At 44.8% G+C, this 19,736-nt stretch overlaps 1 protein-coding gene across 1 annotated transcript in view; it reads left to right on the top strand.

The window, feature by feature from the left end:
- Nucleotides 1-19,736, top strand: part of LOC126204016 (homeobox protein cut) — a 502,556-nt gene that overhangs the window by 440,645 nt on the left and 42,175 nt on the right. The window contains exons 4-7 of the mRNA XM_049938445.1: nt 4,182-4,303; nt 8,097-9,193; nt 9,487-9,708; nt 11,374-11,656. Coding sequence (XP_049794402.1) covers nt 4,182-4,303; nt 8,097-9,193; nt 9,487-9,708; nt 11,374-11,656 — 1,724 coding nt within the window. The remainder of the gene's footprint in view (nt 1-4,181; nt 4,304-8,096; nt 9,194-9,486; nt 9,709-11,373; nt 11,657-19,736) is intronic.

Here is a 19,736-nt window from a genome sequence, read left to right on the forward strand (position 1 = left end):
GGGTGGTGAGGTGTGTGTGTGTGTGAGAGAGAGAGAGAGAGAGAGAGAGCTGACACGAAGCGAGCAAATAAAATATTGCGTTCAGTGCCCTCGGCGCGCCGGAACTTGTATTGTCACAACCATCAGTTTGGCTGAAGATTACACTGCCGAAACTCACTATGCATGTTGTCCTCAGGCATTATGTGTACAACCTGCGGTTTGTTCGGGCATGGTATGTCCAATTTATTTGGAACATATGCAACGACTAATTCCTCTCTCGAGTAAAAATAAACTTGCAACATCTTCCAGTAGTTCCGGCTGTCTGTAAAGAATATTTAGTAATTCCCACTGATTTTCTGTCGTAGATTTCAATTTACGATACGTATTTGCGTTCAACACCACACGCATCGAACCTGTAGATTAACTTCCTTCTGTGTAGTTATCATTCAGTGCCTTACATGTTAGAATTCTTACGTTTATTCACGCTCAGTCTCGTTTGTTAAGCTTTTTAGGAGCAAAATATTCGTTTTTCGCAACCTTCACACCATTTATGTTCAACTACGAGTCACTTCACTCGCAATATGCAATGTGTCTCACCTAAGAGTCGTCAGGAAGCATTTTCTCTGGTGTTACGACAGATATTTGCGATTTCATCCTTGCAGTGTGTTGCTGGAATCGGATCAAATAAATACTGCTCGTTGTGTTTCATGCGACGCCCAGCGTCGACGGAAAGCGTCGTTTGGTTTCCCCTGTCAAAGAGAATGATTTTTAAATCGGAATTTTATGTGCCACTTCGACAGAGCTGCCTCAAATTAGTCTAGTGCAATATTCATTTTATCGACATGTATTAACAGGAATAGTAAAACACGAAGAAAAAATAGCACCCCAGGAGCGACAGCACAGCCATGACCTGTGCTGACTGTTACTCCCACGCAGCAGCACTGCTCTGTCGCTTTTGGAGTTCTAGGTTATTCTTCGTGTTTTACTGTTCCTGTTAATACATATTGATGAAACGAATTTTGCAGTAGACTAATTTGAGACAGCTCTGTCGAAGTGGCACATAAAATTCCGATTTAAAAATTAGTTTTTTTGCAACGGAAAAAGAAACCGACACTTCCCGTCGAAACTGAATGTCACATGGAGACTTAATGAGCAGTATTTGTTTGGGTTGATTCCGGCTACACATTGCAAGATTGAACATCTAATGAAATACCAGAGGAAATGTGCCTGACGACCCATAGGAAAGTGACCCGGTGAATTACAACACCACCTTAGCTAAATTTTGTTCACCCATTCATCTATGGAATTAGCTCTCATGAAAGATTTTCAATAAATACGTTTTCTGCTGTTTTTAATTGAGTTTCAACGACGTTCTGTAACAATAGATAAGTGCAAAAAAGCTAGAAGGTTGTTCGGCATCATTGTCTTTTTCTTCTCTCCGCTCGAGTTATTTTCTAATGTTCTATTATTGTATAGCTATTTTATTCCACGTACATTTCTCACTTTTTATGAAATGGGTAAGCATGACATTTACGTTATAGAAGCTCACATAGCTAACCGTGAATGACATACAACATATTTCTACGCCTCAGAAGAACAGTAAACATCGGCGGCAACCAATCGCCGATTGGTTCGAAGTTCAATCGGTTCGAAGTTCATCTCTGACGAAATATGTTCCATGTTTACATCGCGGATTTGCGTAGGTCGTAAAGTCTTTAGGAAAACTCGCACATTTGCTCTTACTCAAAATCCCGAGAATTTCTCAAACGTCACACAAAGACCACAAACGAGAGCGGAATAGCAGAGAGAAGCGAAGCTGACAGGGAAAGCCGTTAAGCCGAATAAACGCGCGCGATATGATGTCAAATACACTTGTATTAACATTTTTTTGTACACTTGGTGCGCAGAGCTTGTGAAATATGCCCTCCTTAGTTACACAAAGAAGTATGCATTGCACAACTTCTAAAATTCTGACCAAATTCAACTGTTTGTGGGACTACGTTTTCAGACGGGATAAAACGCTTACTGCGGCGACACAGTTTGACGAGATTAGTGGGGCGTGTTGATACGAGTTTCCACGCTCTGTTGTGACACACCAGTTGAGAATATGGACTCAGACCATCTAGCACGGAACAAATTTAAAAATTCCATATGAAGCATGATGTTAACCGATTTTCTGCCTTTTATAAATATTCCATAATTGGTGTGGCAAAAGTGAGTCTACCGACTTTTGGGTTTTTCTGTAACGCAACTTAGACGTAATGCGTTTTTGTCTCGTACTGAAAACAGCAAAACCGTGTGTCTTCGCACGACGCGATGTCGCCGCTGTAAAATGAAATTGCTTCTCAGCTGCTAAAGCTAGTTTCCTTATGGGCAAGATGCACGTAAAATTTTTCTCATAACTGGGAGAACCGATGAGAAATTTTCACCTCCGGCGAGGACGAGTAAAAATATTTAATATGTGGGAGAGGAAAGACGATTGGCAGTTATCGGAAAAACGCCTGGCATCTAAGGAACGCGGGAAGTTCTCCCCTGTTCGGATGGAAAGAGACCATACAGAAGGAAACTTACGATGGAACACTTCGCTTTCACTGACGTCTGTGTCTAGATAGTATCGATATTCGGTAAATTCTGATGTCATTTCTAGAAAGGGTAATCAAAAGATACTTTGAAGTTTTTCTTATCCTTTTCTTTGTTAAAGTTGCTGTCTACTATTTCATGGGCCTTATTACCATTTTTTCATTACTATATTCCGATTATTGGTGGATACTCTCCTTATTTCTTGGTGTCAAATACTATGTTTACTTCACAGCTAAAGCCACATCGATCTCTTACCCCTGCACTTGTCTGATACGAACAAATACTTCGCCGCTACAGACCTCAATGTCTACGAAATGTTAACTGTAATTTCCTCTTTTCTTCTGATTAATAACTTCGTGCAGCAGATACTATGCGCGTCAAAGATATTGCTTTACAGTAAACTATTACTACATAAACGGACATCTAAGAGAGTGGCAGACGCAGCCTATTTTCATAAGAAGTTATAACCATTAGAGCATTTAATGAAAGACATAGGCTTCGAGAATGTCATGAATTTCACAGTGAAGATGGCAGTTGTTGGCGATATTGTAATATTAGTGGTTCAAATGGCTCTGAGCACTATGGGACTTAACATCTGAGGTCATCAGTCCCCTAGAACTTATAACTACACAAACCTAACTAACCTAAGAACATCACACACAACCATGCACGAGGCAGGATTCGAACCTGCGACCATAGCGGTCGCGCGGTTCCAGACTGTAGCGCCTGGAACCGCTCGGCCACTCCGGCCGGCTAATATTAGTGCTTCATTTCCCAGGGTATTAATTTTCTCCTCGTTCAGATCATGACTTGAATATGTTACCAGGACAGTCTTACGACTCCTCGTCTGCAGTAGTCTTTCGCAGCTGTACTTGCAGCTGCTGGTGAGATGTTCAGCTGCTAAAGATTAGTGAAGACAACGTTCCCAGAAGAATCCAAAGTCACACTAGGATTGGCTACCAGAAGACAGCAAAAACTATTATAGCTGGAGAATTTGTTTGCAGTTGTGACTGTAAATGAAATTGTTTTATAATGCAGGGCTGTTCAAAAATATACATCTCGTTTAGTTAATTCTTATTTTATGAAATATGGATTGCTTTTGCTGTCTTCTACGGATAGCCAAGCCTTGTGAATTACAAGTACTCTAAAGAGTGCTTTGCGAACTTTTTGAATAACCCTGTATTTGTTTCGTGATACGTTATCGGCGTTCTGTGCTGTTAACTGTACGGCACGAGTAGTAGTCATAATGTTTTAATCATCACCTCGAAAAAATAGAGTTATATAATATAATCGTGGGTTTATATTCCGGTACATGTCTGCAGTTCTGGTACACGTTGAAATCTCCTCACCACAGTACCGTAACACGCTGTTAGAGGAACCAAAGGAAAATGGCACAGGCAGTTGCCAAAGTGGAGACTGACTGCCTAATTTTGTTTTGGTTCCTCTAGCTGCTTACTGTGGTACAGTGGCGTGGGGATTTCAATGTGCACCAGGACGTACACGTACAAACACAAAATTATGTAAATTTATTCTTTCGAGCCTTAAAGCCTTATCACTACCCATCATATAGCTATGCGTACCCGGAGTCAGTGGACATGTCTAAAGTGTGTTGCTGTTTTCAGTCTGCTGCGGGCGATGGAGCTGCCACTGTCTGGAGACAAGCCGCTGGAGCTTCTGCTCCTGGAGAGGAGCAAGGCGGCTGCGACGGCCCTGCAGGCGGAGGCCAAGACGCCGGAGTCCGCAGGTGGGTGGCTGGATAGATGTGCGCGCGCGCGCTGGAATAACAGCTAGCGCTGCAGCCTCTAGGTCGCCGTCACGGGCATTCGCGGGGAGGGGCTAGAGCATGAACCGCAGTAGGGCTAGGCGGTGTAAGTACTTCAGGACTGAAATGGAAAGCAGGCACGGGAAAATCTGTGGAAGCGGAAGAAATCGTCTTCTCATATCCAGCATAGGGCGAAAATGAGGACGATGAATATTTCCGAAGGAAACTCGTGATTTTTGAATTGCATTCTGTGGTGTAGAGGTATGTACGGAACGACTACCTGTCTTCGAGATTTCTGACAACGCTTCTGTGCACGATGGTCGTCTTGTGCCCAGAACCGAAGCTCACGGATACCGTAGCATGCAATAGGTGTACTCTGCGCTAATAACCAGGAATCTGAGATAGGAAATGTTAAACTCAGACTAGTTGGGAGATTCCTAAGGAAGTCTAAATCGTGTACTAACGAGGTCTTGTAAAGAAAAAAGTATTTTGAGTATTACATTTTATTGCATGCGTATCGCTGCTCTGCGTTGCCTTAACCTAACTGGGTGGTAATGTTAGATGTGAAATTTGACGTCTATGAAACGATTCTTACTTGAAGAGAAATACTCTTCGTATCTACATAGCTAAGCATTGTTTATCGAATGAGCGCTCTTGGACGAATATTTTTTGCTCCAAAAAGGACCATCACTTAAAAAAAAAAGGTCTTCTGACACGTTAGTTGCACTCACGGGCGCAACAAACTCTACATTCGAGAAGTGTGACGATCAACTCATAAAAAGTGACAGATCACTTCCCGGACGTGGGCATTGTGCCACAGTGGCGATTACATTCACACGGCAGCAAACATCCCACATGCCGGTAGGCACACCATACAGAAAAAAGGTGGAGCTTCCGCCTGAAATTGCTTCACTCTGCATCCTGTCCACAAGAGGCAGTCACCTCCGCCCGCAGACGCCCGAGAGGGCGCATATTAAATATAATCGAGTTAGGTAAAATATTACGACGTACGTTTCCTAGGAGTTGGCATTACTGAGAAATGTCGGACGAAAATTAGCGTAGCTGCAAAGTGTTGCATTTAAGGAAATACTATGTTGTACAACAAAGAAACTGCTATATCTCTTCTTCACCTGCTGAAATCTTCTTTCGATATTTTGAACCATTTATCAAATATTAACGTTTCGTTGCTTCCGTTGCTGTATGTGAACGCTACATGTACCGTGACGCACGTGGGTGGTTTACAATATTAATAAAATTCAAGATAAAGATCCAGCCAGGACGATACCGTTGCTGTCAACGTGTTAATGTATCTGTTGAGGACGTCACATACAACCAAGAATTGCGACCTGTTCTAGAACGCTGCTCCACTGTTTGGACTCATCATTATTTCTGTCAACAGAAATAGAACGTATCGAGAGATACGCTGCTGCACTCGTAATAATTCCGTTCAGATTATACTAAAGTACGGGTATAACTAGATTGATTGATACATTAAAATGGCAACTGTCGGAAGGCGAATTTGTTGTCACGAAATTCAGTGAACTGGTATCGAGGCAGACCATGGACCGAGTCTGCTGCCTTCATTATTTCTTGTGGCTAAGGAACAAGAAAAGAAGAAAGACTTGGAGGCATAGAGATACACAGAAACACTATTTTCTCGTCCACTCCGTACACGAATGCAAAAGCACAGAGTGGATAGTATTAGAATAAAGTAATCTCCGTTATACACTGTACAATGGCATGTGCGCTATATTTGTAGATATAATTACAGTATTTTAGTCTTCTCAGCTGAAAGTACTAAATTCGTAATTAGCTTCCTCTGTTCGACAATTTGTAATAAGAATGGCATCGTTCCTGGACTTGCTGCAGAAATAGTATGCGTATCGATGTACAGAATTTGCTTTCGCCTCTGTGTTCAACACCAACTGTGACGGTGCCAGAGCGCTATGCTCAGCATTAGCAGCTTCAGCTTCTAATTCACATTTTTTTTCCTGTGTGTATCTCAGCCGTTGCCTGCCTAATGCACGATCTGTATTAGATGTGTATCGTTGTACCCTCTGAGTATAAAGAAAATCGATAACCCCTGTAGCTGCCCGTCCTTCTTCTGTGTCCTTCCTAATTTTTGTTTCGCTGTGATTGTTGTGTTCTGCTAATAAACCTTTCCCGATATATTCTCCCCCTTTTTTTTAATAAAAAAATCTGTCGCTATTCTGGCATTCCGGACAACCTGCCTGGCTTCAGTGCATGCGCCAAAGTCGAACAGACATTAACCACGCATGAAAACCAACCGTAGTAGAAAAATGTATGTTTATTTTTCTTTATCATTAACCGTAATCTTTAATATACATGTTTAGTCTTCAGAGAAAGTCAGCTTGATTGCCTTTTTAACTCCTCCCACTCGTAAAAGTTGTTGAAAAGTATGGCAGCTTCATAAAACTGGCGTCTAGTTAATTTGTTTCTGTAACCACTTATCAGGCTAACTTCGTAAAACTGATTCAGTGTGCTATATAAATATGTCGGATGGTAGAAGCTATAACTAAGAAACAGATGTAAAAAAGCGACCAAACATAAATATGTGACGGTAATTAACATTGAAATAATTTCATTTGTAGCTATCAGATAACATTAACAAAATGTATACCATAATGAAGTTCTGTTAATGTACAGAATTTTCCGGTTATAAAGCTGGGGCTTGTAAGTGTGTAACTGCAACGTTTCAACTGTAGTTACCGACAACTACGTGAGATATAGGTGGTTACATCCAGTGCCTGTCCAGAGTGCAGAATACTCTGGGTGCATCCAACTTTCAAGCAGTTATCTACGTTTTTGTATTGTAATAAATGATGTCAGAAAACATCTGCTTTTTTTTTTAGTTTCCATTAATCTGTGATTGCCATAGATATTGGGAAACAACAGGTATAAATAGTCGTAGCTCACGAACGATAAAAATTTTGTCCGGTAGTATTACCACGGTAAGCTGACACTGTCTATTGACGTCACCTTCTAACAACATCATACAAATGGAGAATCATAGCATTATAGTTTTACAGTGCCTTCGATGAATTAAGCAAGAGCTGCAGAGAAAAAACGTGTTTTTTTTCTGAAGTGTGGGATCAGCTTAGTTTTTTAATGGGACCGTATGATAATTCTGTACTATCACACTAGGCCTAATAAGACAGTTTTTAAAATACTTGTATGGTGTTGTATTTGAGCGAATAGATATTGTTGAAACAGCTGTAACCTGGTCATGTGGTCCTCAACCACACCAACGGCACTATGGCGTTGAACCGTTTCAGTACCTCCATTGAAGGGAAGCATCATGCGATCGTCCTTCATACAAGTTCGTCTAGTCGCAAAATCTACTCACTTCAATACTTTTTTCAAAAAATTAGATCATTTAAATCGTCTCCTTAAGCTTATATTAATAGTCTAAAACAACGACGACGATTAACTCGAATCACGTGAACCTCAGTGCGTAGAAAGCAAGGTAATGTAGGCCAACATACATCATTCGAATGCGAATAAAACCTGTGCTGTCGTGAGTTCCTCCCTCTGATTTAGATAAAATATGATTAGAATGTCGTAGCAGCCTCGGCATAAAGTCGAACAGCAAATTTGTGTGCTACACAGTTGCAAATATGAAAGACGGTCTCATACTTTACGTCCGTCGCAAAATGGGCTGGGGGGTCCATTCTTTTCCTGGAAGATATTCGGGAGAGCGCCAGAATACAAGAATCACAGCGAGACAAAAGCGGCATTCCCCGTGTGTTTGCAGGGCTGTTGGGCGCGCCCGCCACCGCCCCCACGCCCCTGGGCGGCGCGCAGCACCTGCTCCACGGGTCCCTGCCGCCCACGTCCGCCTCCACAGCGGTGCCGCCCCCGCACTTGCACCACCTGGGCGAGCCGCCGGCGCTCGGCCCGCCTCCGCCCGTCCCGCACCCTCTGGACCCGCTGTCCTCCGCCCCCGGCGTCCAGCAGGCGCCGCCCCCACCGCAGCCTCCGTCCACCCCGTCCTCCTCCTCCGCCTCCTCCGCACCCTCCGCGCTGCCACAGCAACAGCCTCCGCCGCCCCCGCAGACGCCGTCTTCGGCGCCGCAGACCCCTGCCCCGCACTCTTCCGCCCCCTCGGCCACGTCGGCGGCCGCGGCGGCAGCTGCGGCGGCGGCCGCGGCGGCGGCTTCGTCGTCTTCCCCGTCAGCGGCGGCGGCGGCTGCAGCGGCCGCCATGCTGTTCCCGCCGCCGCTGCAGAACGTGGAGACGTTCGGCTCGTTCCTCGGAGAGGAGATCGTGGCCAACTGGAGGCGGTCCCTGGAGCGCACCATCCTCAGCCAGGGCCACCCGGTGGGCCACCCGGGCGTGCCGCCCGCGCCCCCGGGCCAGCCCCAGCAGCCACAGGTGTCGGCCCCCGAGCACATGCAGCCGCCGGCCTCGAGCCAGCAACCCTCTCTCACGTCAGTTCGCTCGCCCCCAGATCCCCTGCAGCAGCAGCAGACGACGCCGCAGCCTCCGTCTCAGGGTGGCGGCTCGGGCGCGCCGTCGCCGGTCGCGCGGACGCCACCGGCTCCGTCGTCGTCGTCGTCGTCGTCGTCCTCGTCCGCCGGCTCGGCCGCCGCGTCATCGGCCGGCGCATCCCCGGCGTCGGCGTCCGCGTCGCTTGTGAATACGACGCCCGCCATAGCCAGCCCACTATCGGCACCACTGGACCACCCAGGTCACCACCACCACGCCGGCCACCACCACCACCACCATCACCACCACCACCAACAGCAGCAGCAGCAGCAGCAACAGCAGCTACTGAACGGCAGCCCACGTACGCCGCCGGACAGCAGCGGACCCGCCGCGACAGACGCCGTCACCAGCAATCCGGGACTGGTATGTATTACTAACATCCTCTACGTAACCTGCATTAAACATTAGCGCTTTGTGGAGCCGTATATAAAAATTCGTATCAGTGCTGCAGGCACCCTTCATGTGTAGGACAATGTTTACCACTCAGCGGTACCCTGTCCTTGAAGATAGCATGCATTTAGCGTTCGAACTGCGTATCACTTTTCGTTATATCCGTAGTTGTCAACACTTACAGTCTTCTCTTAGGACGTAATTGATTAAAGAAATAGTTAGGGATTGTCCGCTAGCGAATGACGGTGAAGCGGTGTCGGTCGCAGGTGATTCCGCCGCCGCCCACGAGTACGCCGACGCTGCCTCCCTCCTCCGCTGCCCCCATGTACTTCCGCAGCCCAGCGGACGAGGCCAGCATGAAGAGCCCCTTCCGCTTCGACGACCCGCGCAGCCCGTTCCGCTTCACCGACGATTCGCCCGTCGGCGGCGTGGCCCGGCTCGGCGAGTCGCTCATCCCCAAGGGGGACCCCATGGAGGCGCGCTTGCAGGTGAGTCCCAGCACGGTTTTATGTGGTGTCACAGTCCATTATCACATCGAAAAAGTCGGGGTGCGACAGTAAAAACTTGGTTACGCTGTTGGTCCTTCTCATATATTCACTCTTCAGTGCGACACATTTTTCCGAATGATGGATGGCTTCGCAAAGTTGTTGGTTGTAAAAGTCTGCGTTTTAGGTGTTTAGGATACGTCCCATCTCGTCGTCATGTTGTAAATGACTGCCACGCAATGATTTCTCATCCGCATGAAAGGGAAGGGGTCACTGGGCTACGTATCGAGAGAATGTGATATCTCGAAGAAGCAGTATGTTTGACTACGTCGTGTACAGAATGAGCTGGTGCGTTGTCGTGGAGGAAAGACACGCCTATGTCCAATCTCCTGCTACGCATCGTCTTGACAACCTTCCACAACCTCGTCAGAAGATTTCCGTTATAAGCTCATGCGCCACATAACCACTGTCTCGAATGGCGGTGCATTGTAATACATTTCTACCAACTCAACAAGGATTGCTGCAACGCTTTTCCAGTTCTTAACCCTTCCAGCCTAACAATATGAAAAAAAATATTAAAGTTTTATCACATAATTAACCTTTATTATCATAGTAAGCAACGAATACAAGAAGGAATTGGCAAAAAGTAAACAGTTATTTTAAAGAGGGGGTTGCGCTTTAAAATATAAAATATGTAAACTTTTTTACAAAATTATTCTTACGATCGTAGTAAGCAACGAATATGAGAGTAAAATGGCAAAAGGTAAACAGTCTGTTGTTTTGAGGAGGTGGTTTCATTTCGGAACCACTAGAACACGCAGTTTTCGACCACCCTCATTTCATGTGATACATTTTGAAGCAAATTCGCATTTTTACTAGACAAAATACCACATCTCGAAACTTCCATGAGCATATAACGCCTAAAACAAATTACATTCCTGAATAACATGCATAGATGGGCCTAAAATCTAATAAATTTCGTAATACAATTGCTTATTGTTCCCGTGGTTTCATTTCCATACTACTAATAAAAGCAGTAGTACAAACTCAAATCCTCTATTAAAAAAAAAAAAAAAGAAAAAAAAACACGCATGTCACAATCTTCTACAAGCACGTAACACAATCTCGGCGCCGACTGTTGCTTTAAACGCTGTTAAATGACTGCTTCAATATATTACATTCGTAGGAGTGCCTTTCCCATCTTTGACACAATCCGAGCTTGTTCTCCGTCTCTAATGATGTCATTGTTGAGGGGACGTTAAACCCAATCTTCCTTCCTTCTTTTCGTAGAAGTATCTCAGGTGTACCACTAGAAGTCTCTGTCTCGCAATAGAATTGGTGGATTCATGCGAAAGGCACTGGTACTTAAAAAAGTTTAATCAGATGGTGGCTTCAGACAGAAACTATTAGGGCTCAAAGGATTAACAGTTAGACTGGCACATTGACGGACTTCGGAAAATAGGAGAGTTTTGGTTTTGAAGGACGGGCACTTATAATGGGGTAAAACGTGCATTCAGAAACAAAGTCAGACATTATTGTTGTTCTATGTGGTACGCTAATTAGCTGCCATTTGAAGCTGGATGGACTTGAAAGGAAAAGGCAAAACAAAGTAGCTATAGAGTGTGAGGAGCACTGCTAAGGCGAGCACCGATTGTCCGCTCTGTGCAGGAGATGCTACGCTACAACATGGACAAGTACGCGACGCAAAACCTGGATACGCTGCACATCTCGCGACGGGTGCGCGAGCTGCTGTCCGTGAACAACATCGGGCAGCGGCTGTTCGCCAAGTACGTGCTCGGGCTGTCGCAGGGCACCGTCTCCGAGCTGCTGAGCAAGCCCAAGCCCTGGGACAAGCTCACCGAGAAGGGCCGCGACTCCTACCGCAAGATGCACGCCTGGGCCTGCGACGACAACGCCGTCCTGCTGCTCAAGTCGCTGATCCCCAAGAAAGGTGAGTGCATCGACACGCTAGTCCGTCCTAAAGCGACGAGTTCAAAGACACTGCGCCCTCATTTATCACGTCGAAGCTTTAGAACACGGTGTACATTTTATAACCTGGGAGTACAAATTCTCCACAAGAAGACAACGACCGACCTATTTCACAATTAACTTCCTTCTCAAAGGTTGTGGAAAAGTGAAAGTATTTAAGGATGATGGAGCAGGTCTGTGAATATAAGAGTCTGAGTCAGTCACAGTTTGGAGTCCAGAAAGGTCTCTTCATTAAAAGGTCTCTTCATTAAAGGTGCGGCCAACAATTTCACTGAACGAGTACTAAATTATCAAAATGACAAGATTTCAACTACGGTGATTTTTGTCGATGTTTACGCCTTGTGACTGAGCAGATTACAACACTCCTTTGGAGAAACGTTGTAGCTTTCGAAGGGTACAACGAGTAAATGGTTCCCTTCACACTGAACTGATATGAAACAAAGGGCTACGTTAGACAGCTCATCCAGTCCTCATGACGTATCTTTTTCTTAGTGGCGACAAATTATTATTGGAGTTCCATATGATTCACTATGTAATCACTCTCGTTCTTTTCTCATACGAGGGACGTTCAGTAAGTAATGCAACACATTTTTTTTCTGAAAACGGGTTGGTTTTATTCGGTATTCCAGTACACCATGTTATTCCCTACTCTTCTGGCCACAAAACCTTATTTTTCAACATAATCTCCGTCCAATGCGACAGCCTGTTGCCACGTTACTGAGAGGGTCTGTATGCCCGCATGGTACCACTCTACTGGTCGAGGTCAGGGCCAACGTCTTGCTGCGTCAATAACGTCCCCATCATCCATGCTCTGCTTCCCGCAGAGTGCATCCTTCACTGGGCCAAACAGATGGATGTAGGTAGTCGAGGAATCTAGCAGGCACACACCTTTGCATACCCCGACTGGTGGACAAGTGTGCCACCATTACCAGCAGAGACGTACTGTCGAGCAGCGAGGCGTTTGATTGTGATCCACCGATCAACTCGAGTGAGAGTGTCCGCACGTTCCAACATTGCAGGAGTCACAGCTTTGGACTTCCAGGCGCCACGCGGAAGACCGGACAGGTTTGCGCGACCTTCCGATGATAACAGACGCCTCACGCAACGACTCATCGTGCTTTTGTTCACTGCCAGGTCCCCGTAGAGATTCTGCAAGCGACTATGAATATCTACAATGCTCTATTTTTCCGCCAAACGAAATTAAATGACAGCTCTCTGCGTGGACGCGCCTCCATTACAGGCGCCATTTTAAAGGCTTCGTATAGCGCCACCAGCTATAGGAACTTCATGACACTGTAGGGGCTAAAGCGGGAATATTCCGAGATGTCCCACAGCAAATTTAGCATTTTTAAATCGAAATTGGCCGAGAAAAAATTTGAGTTGCGTTACTTATTGAACGCCCCTCTTATAAATGACCTTCCATCTTACGCTGATAAAGCAGATCTTTGCTGAGATGCAAGCATCATAATCGAGCTCAACAGAGCTGCAACAAGAGAAGGTACCATAAGTAAAGTATTCAAAAGTATTGTTAATTATTCCTCTGTAAATGGTACTTCATCTAACAGAAAAAAACACAGGTTGTTCAATTCCGTATTAGACAAGTTGTACGAGGGCTATCCACAAAGTACATTACGTTTTGGAATTAAAAATAAATAAAGTATTGGAATTTTTTTTTATTATATACAGATGAAAGCCACACTTAAATACTACTTTTCTACATAGTTGCCATTTAAATTAAGGCACTTATCGTAGCGATGGACGAGCTTGGAAATTCCTTCGTCGTAAAATTCGGCCGCCTGCGCCTTCAACCACGTGGATACCTCTTCTTGAAGCTGTGCGTCGTCATCAAAACGCTGCATAGCCAACTACTTCTTCATTGCTGGGAATAAATGGAAGTCGCTCGGTGCCAGGTCGGGACTGTACGGCGGATGAGGAAACAACTCCCACTTAAAAGATTCGAGAACTTCACGATTGGCATTTGCCGTGTGGGCCCGGGCGTTGTCCTGAATCAGCAAGATCTTTGAGCCCAACTTTCCCCTGCGCTTGTTTTGTATTGCTCTTCTGAAGTTGTGCAGAGTTTGGCAATAACTTTTAGAGTTTATTGTAGTGCCTCTTTCCAGGAAATCCGCAAAAATCACACCTTTTCTGTCCCAAAAGAGGTAACCACCCTTTCGTGTGTAGCTGATGACTGGATTATAGGCAACACGCAAGGCATATACATGCCGCAGAGGGTCTACACCCTTCTGCCCCCCCCCCCCCCCCCCCCAGGGGCATAAGCAATACGCAAGGACGCCTTGTGTCGCCAGGAAGCATCAGCAAACATTCTGTCTCTCGTAACATTTGTTCCCCATTACGTGACCAGTCATCCCTAGACGTTTGACAGAAAGACTTTGAAACATCCTATATTTATTAACGCCAGAAAAAATCAACTTGTTCAGACGAGCAGTTTGAATCCTATAAAAAGGAATATCGATGAGGTGGACAGTGACTATGCTACAATGAAGAAGGTATAAGGATATCAGAGCTAGTGTTGCAAAACTCTGTCTTATATAAATTATGACGCAACGCAAGATAAAATATTGCAACAAGGGAAGGTATGGATCATCTGCGACAAACCAAAGTATAACATGCTACTTCTCTGCACGAGATATTTGAAGCGCTCGAGGGTTGCCGATTTTCCCAGACCCCAAGAGTACCCGATGACTCTTTGTCATTAATCATCATCAATAAATATCTCTTCCTGCGCGAGTGGAAGGTAGTGGTGTTCTCACTCACCTCTATTTTACGTGTCTCTGTGTAGGATAAACTCCTGAGCAGGTGTACGAAAAATATGCGCCAACATTAGTCAGTTCCCCCCTTTCTTCCGTTGCTCTTTTTTTTCCTGGCAAGGTGCTTTGGATTAGACGACCAATCCGCCTCGCTTATTTCTGTCGGGACGGGAGATAACTCACGTTTTTGCCCCGTAATCCCCCCGCGAGCGCTGTAAGATATCGGTCCCACGCCTCGCGACCTGCACACACACACACACACACACACACACACACACACATACACACAGTAGGTATACTGAGCGCTGGCGAGGCGCACCTCCGCTGTCACGGCGATAAATAGTCGTCGCTTCCAATTAATAAAATATTCCGCGTCCCTGGCCCCACGCGGCTCGCATCTATCACAGTAACCGGATGAGGTCAGCGAATATTTTTTCCCTTTACGGCTGTGGCGCCGGCCAGCACTTGAACGCGGAAAGCGACGCGGCGGCCATTGCATACTCGCTGGTCGGCAAGGAGAAATTCGATCCACATCCTCCAAGCCACGCCCGAGTTCGGGCTGAAAGTTAAAAGTGTTTGCCTCATGCGCAACATTTGTACTCTCAGCATACAAGCTCCTGTGGCTCCAAGCGTAGCAAAATTCTGCTGTGGGAGGCAGTCCTTCGGTACGTGACAGTTTCGCACTTTTTTATGCCAGAGAAATTAACGCACACTATACGTTACAGCTGAGTATTACTATGTATAGGAATCGTCAGCGAGTACAAATACTTTGCTCACAACATTCATCTAGTAACAGCCAAACAAATGGCAGAAATTCAACGTAGAACAGGATTTAGTTGAGCAACATTCAGAAGTCTTCAGTTCAACGTGACTAACTAGGAAATTCCAGTGAGCCTGAAAACGATGTGTGCAATAGTTATGTCTTGCTAGTAGCAACGTAGGTCAAGAATCATAGTCTTCGTCTGCCAGAAACACACACCATCAGTTATTTGTTGGATATATTTCAATCTCCAATTTCCCCTACAGTTTTTGTCCTCTACTGCTCCCTCTAGCACCACTGGAATTATGTTTTTGATGTATCAATACTTGCTTTGTTCCTTCGTACTTTTCACACATATTTGGCTTCTAAGGTAGCAGAATTCGTTCATTTCGCCTACTTTGTGGTTCCCAATTCTGATCTTTATGGTATAGCTAATTTAATTTCTGCTTCTCTTCATTACTTACGTCGTTCTCTGGTTACTCTCAACGCGCAATCTGCGTTCAGTGAACTGTTCACTCCATTTAACCTGTCCCGTACGTCTTCCTCATTCGCAGCAATATTAGCACTGATATCCTTTCATTCTGGATTTTAACTCCACTACTGAAGCTTTATTTTATTTTCATCACTTTGCTTCTTCGATGCACAGGGTGAACAATCCTCTCTTACGCCCTTTTCAATCAGAGCTATTCTGTCTTGGTTTACCATTATTTTTGCTTCCTCTTGCTTCTTGAATGCATTCTGTCGTACCCATCTTTCTGAGAACTGCATCATTTACGTTGACGCACGCCTCTTCTAGGTCGATAAATCCTATGACAGGGTCCTCTTCTTCTTCTTTTTGCCTCTTTCGTAAAGCGCAACGATAAATCTGCCTCTCTAGCGTCTTTCGCGTTTCTAAAACCAAATTGAAAGCTCCCTAACAGGTCCTCAGTTTTCTTTCCCATTTTTCTTTGTATTATTGTTATCAACTTAAGCATACCCGTTAAGCTGATTGTGGGATAGTTTTCGTATTTATTTGTCTTGCTATCTTCGTAACTGTGTGAATGACATTCTTTCGAAAGACCGATGGCACGTCTCCAGTCTCCTAGATTGTACAGAAATGTGATCCAGACAGTAACAGAGGATGCACAACAAGGAGAAAAATGGGGCAACGAATGAGCTCCTACTTTTCCGGTCAGTACTGGAGTTCTGCCCGCTCCGATAAAAATCAACAGCTCTGATGTTGATGCGACAGGTGGTTTGGAGGACGGAGAGGCAGGTGCTTCGTCCACAGCTGCCTCTGGGACATGTGGTGCCCGAATGTGCGAGGGTCATCACCATTTTTAATTGAACTTTTTTCCTCCAGCTGGCCAGTTATTTAGCCAATTATATTGTTATGTTAATAGCAGTATTTCGATAATATCACTCCTTATTAATTACATATTATTACAGCAAATAACACAAACATATAAAACTTTCGTCTTCTTGTGCTAGGAATGTTAATAATTATTGGTGATCATTTTTCACGCGCTTGCTGTGGATCGGTGTTGGGTCATCACCGAGGCTCCTATAAGATCAGCTAGGTGACTATGGAAGGCTAAGCGTAGCGAGGTCGAAAGAACGTAATCCCTTACAATCGTAGATTCAGCTGGACTTCACCCACTCATACATAAACACACTCGTTCTCTCTCCCTCTCCCCCCCCCCCTCTCTCAATACTACGGGCATGTAATAAATCCTTTCGCCAGTAGTTCCACAGTTAGTTCCGGTAGACACGAAAGACTGCCTCTTGCTGTGTCCCGCCAATAATACGTGGACGCATGACCAAGAAACACTTGAAGTGTTTCTTGTTTCAGTTTTGTTATTTGTAAAAACTTTCTCCGGGAAGGCACATCCTGTTTGTCCGAGAGTATAAACCGCAATCGTTCGGTATAATAAATGCAGACGGAAATGCCAAAGACAACTGTTTGCACATTTCTCGCGCTTGAATAAACATTGTTGTCAACACTCGTCTGAACGCTAACATACCCTTTTGCGGAACTGAAGGCAGCTGAGACGTGTTCGCTGTTTTCGTATTAGCGATTACGTGTCACAGGCACGACGTGGTAGTAAGTTCTACACTACACAGAAATTATGTGACGAGATGGAGAAAATATCCCGGATTCTGCATTAATTAAAGCCTCACATATCATACAAGTAGCCGCAGGACATGTTCATGTAGACTACAGAATAAGCAATTAAATAATGCTGGTCCATACTCTTATCACCGAGCGTCAGTGAAGAATAGGACGGTTGAGCGTGGGACGTTGAATACAGACAGGGGAGCTTAATGCACCCAAACGACTACCTTGCGTAAATCCATAATAAATACGATTGCTGTTGTTATCCCCCCAACTGCTGATCGGTTTCTCTGGTAGCAAATATACTTGGAGTAATTGCTGCACACTACGCCGTGGTGTCGTTCTCCTCTTCGCTTAGAAAAAGAACTGCCAGATGGTAAAAAGAAAAACTTAGACCTTCTTGAGTTCCATCAGGAAACTATACGATCTCCAGCTGATTGTCAAACTCTGTGACGCCATTAAGTCATATGGATAACACGCACGGACGAGGATTAGTGGTAACACTCCATCGAAATGTAATGATTATAGACAAATTACTCGAAATAAGGCCGAAAATGTCCTCCTCGAGCCTGAAACTTTCCTTTTGCTATTTCCGCACTCAAAAAAAAAAAAAAAGGAAGAAATTTTCAACGTATTTTACTGCCCCTCACGTACACCCCTGGAGGAGCAGCATTGAAACGTAATATATGTACAAGATTACTCGAAAGGACAGAGTTACATCCGAAATTATGTAACACTTGTGATTACTATAAATCAGTTCGACAATTTCTTAATATATGAACTACGTTGCTGGAAGAGAAACGAAGACATAAACGAAAATTTAAAACCTTATCCATGAATTTGGATGCCACAAATTGGTAACAGAATGGATGACCAAATGAAAGATATGGCATATTCGTTTGAAATCTGTTAACGTGTTATACGTAATTTTCCAAGAGGAGTTTTCTTATTCGCCATATCGAATTGGAGATAGTACTTCATAGATGAACTTTATATGCTGGAAAAACTGCACTTGTTATTTTATTGAGCGTTGTGACTTTTTTTTTCTTTTTTTAAAAAAAGCGTCAATGACTTAGAGCACACGGAATGAAAATTCTCCGTTAATTTTCCACATTCATGTGTAATTATCTGTTAGCTAGAAGGTCTTCTTGGCCTGTTTGTAAAGTGCGTGCCTGGAAACTTAGAGGTCGCGGGGTCAAAAATGGTTCAAATGGCTCTGAGCACTATGGGACTTAACATCTGTGGTCATCAGTCCCATAGAACTTAGAACTACTTAAACCTAACTAACCTAAGGACATCACACACATCCATGCCCGAGGCAGGATTCGAACCTGCGACCGTAGCAGTCTCGCAGTTCCGGACTGAGCGGCTAGAACCGCGAGACCACCGCGGCCGGCGTTGCGGGGTCTAATCCCGGTCGAATCAGAGGGAAATTTTTCAGTGCGTCTTTAACCTAGCCCTCACCTCAGTGAAGATTGGCCAGGAACAACACGTGCTTCGGATTCCAGGTTATCTGTAGGGCCCATTTCCGTGTGAGGAATACTGGAATAGGTTACGGACAGGCAAGTTGCCGAAGCTGTGTCCAACTGAAACACTTTTTTTTTGCGAGACCGTTGAGTTACACAAACGTATTATTAATATTATCTGTTAGTTTCCGTATTCTGTTTGTAATGATCAGTTTCCATTAATCAGGCCGTTAGTTCAAGAATGTCTCTTCCCATTTTCCGAATCCTATGCGCAACTGCTGCATAGATCCGTCTTGTTTCCTAAGACTAGTTTGGCAAAGGTACAGATGTGCGAAGTATGAATCCTGAAGAAAAGCTTTACTGCTACATTGCCTTTTTTGTTTCCCGTTTTGATGGTCAATCCCGAAGAAAAGCTTTATTGCTACATTGCCTTTTTTGTTTCCCGTTTTGATGGTCTGAGGGTCTATATATTGCTGAGTTTGCAGCTGGTGCGAGTTGAATTTTCGAGTGCATTCTGCATACGAGAGATGCTGGACGCTGGCAGCCGAGCTAGAATACGTATGTTGGCAGGCGTGCCGTGTGCAAACGAGTCCAAATCGATTTATCACGGCCGACCATCGGAACACGTAAGACGGGGCGGTCACGCTAGGCAGCAACGCTACAGCCAATAACTGCGCCCCACTGTGCTTATTCTCAACAGGCTGCAACGCTGCTCTGTCATCACATTTGGACAGGATCAAGTTCTGAGAACTACCTGTTTCTGTTTCTCAAAAGATATTGTTGTGACAGACTGCCAATAATCGTCCAGACTCTTCAAGTTATTCACCGTAGAGTGGAATCGGTATAATAATAATGATAATAATAGTAAATGTCACGAGATGAACGCTTGCGCGAATTAAATCACTTAGTTGCGTAGGACAATCCAGAAGAAAATCGATCAGTCCAATGACACC

This window comes from Schistocerca nitens, chromosome 9 (genome assembly GCF_023898315.1).
Source record: "Schistocerca nitens isolate TAMUIC-IGC-003100 chromosome 9, iqSchNite1.1, whole genome shotgun sequence".
NCBI lineage: Eukaryota > Metazoa > Arthropoda > Insecta > Orthoptera > Acrididae > Schistocerca > Schistocerca nitens.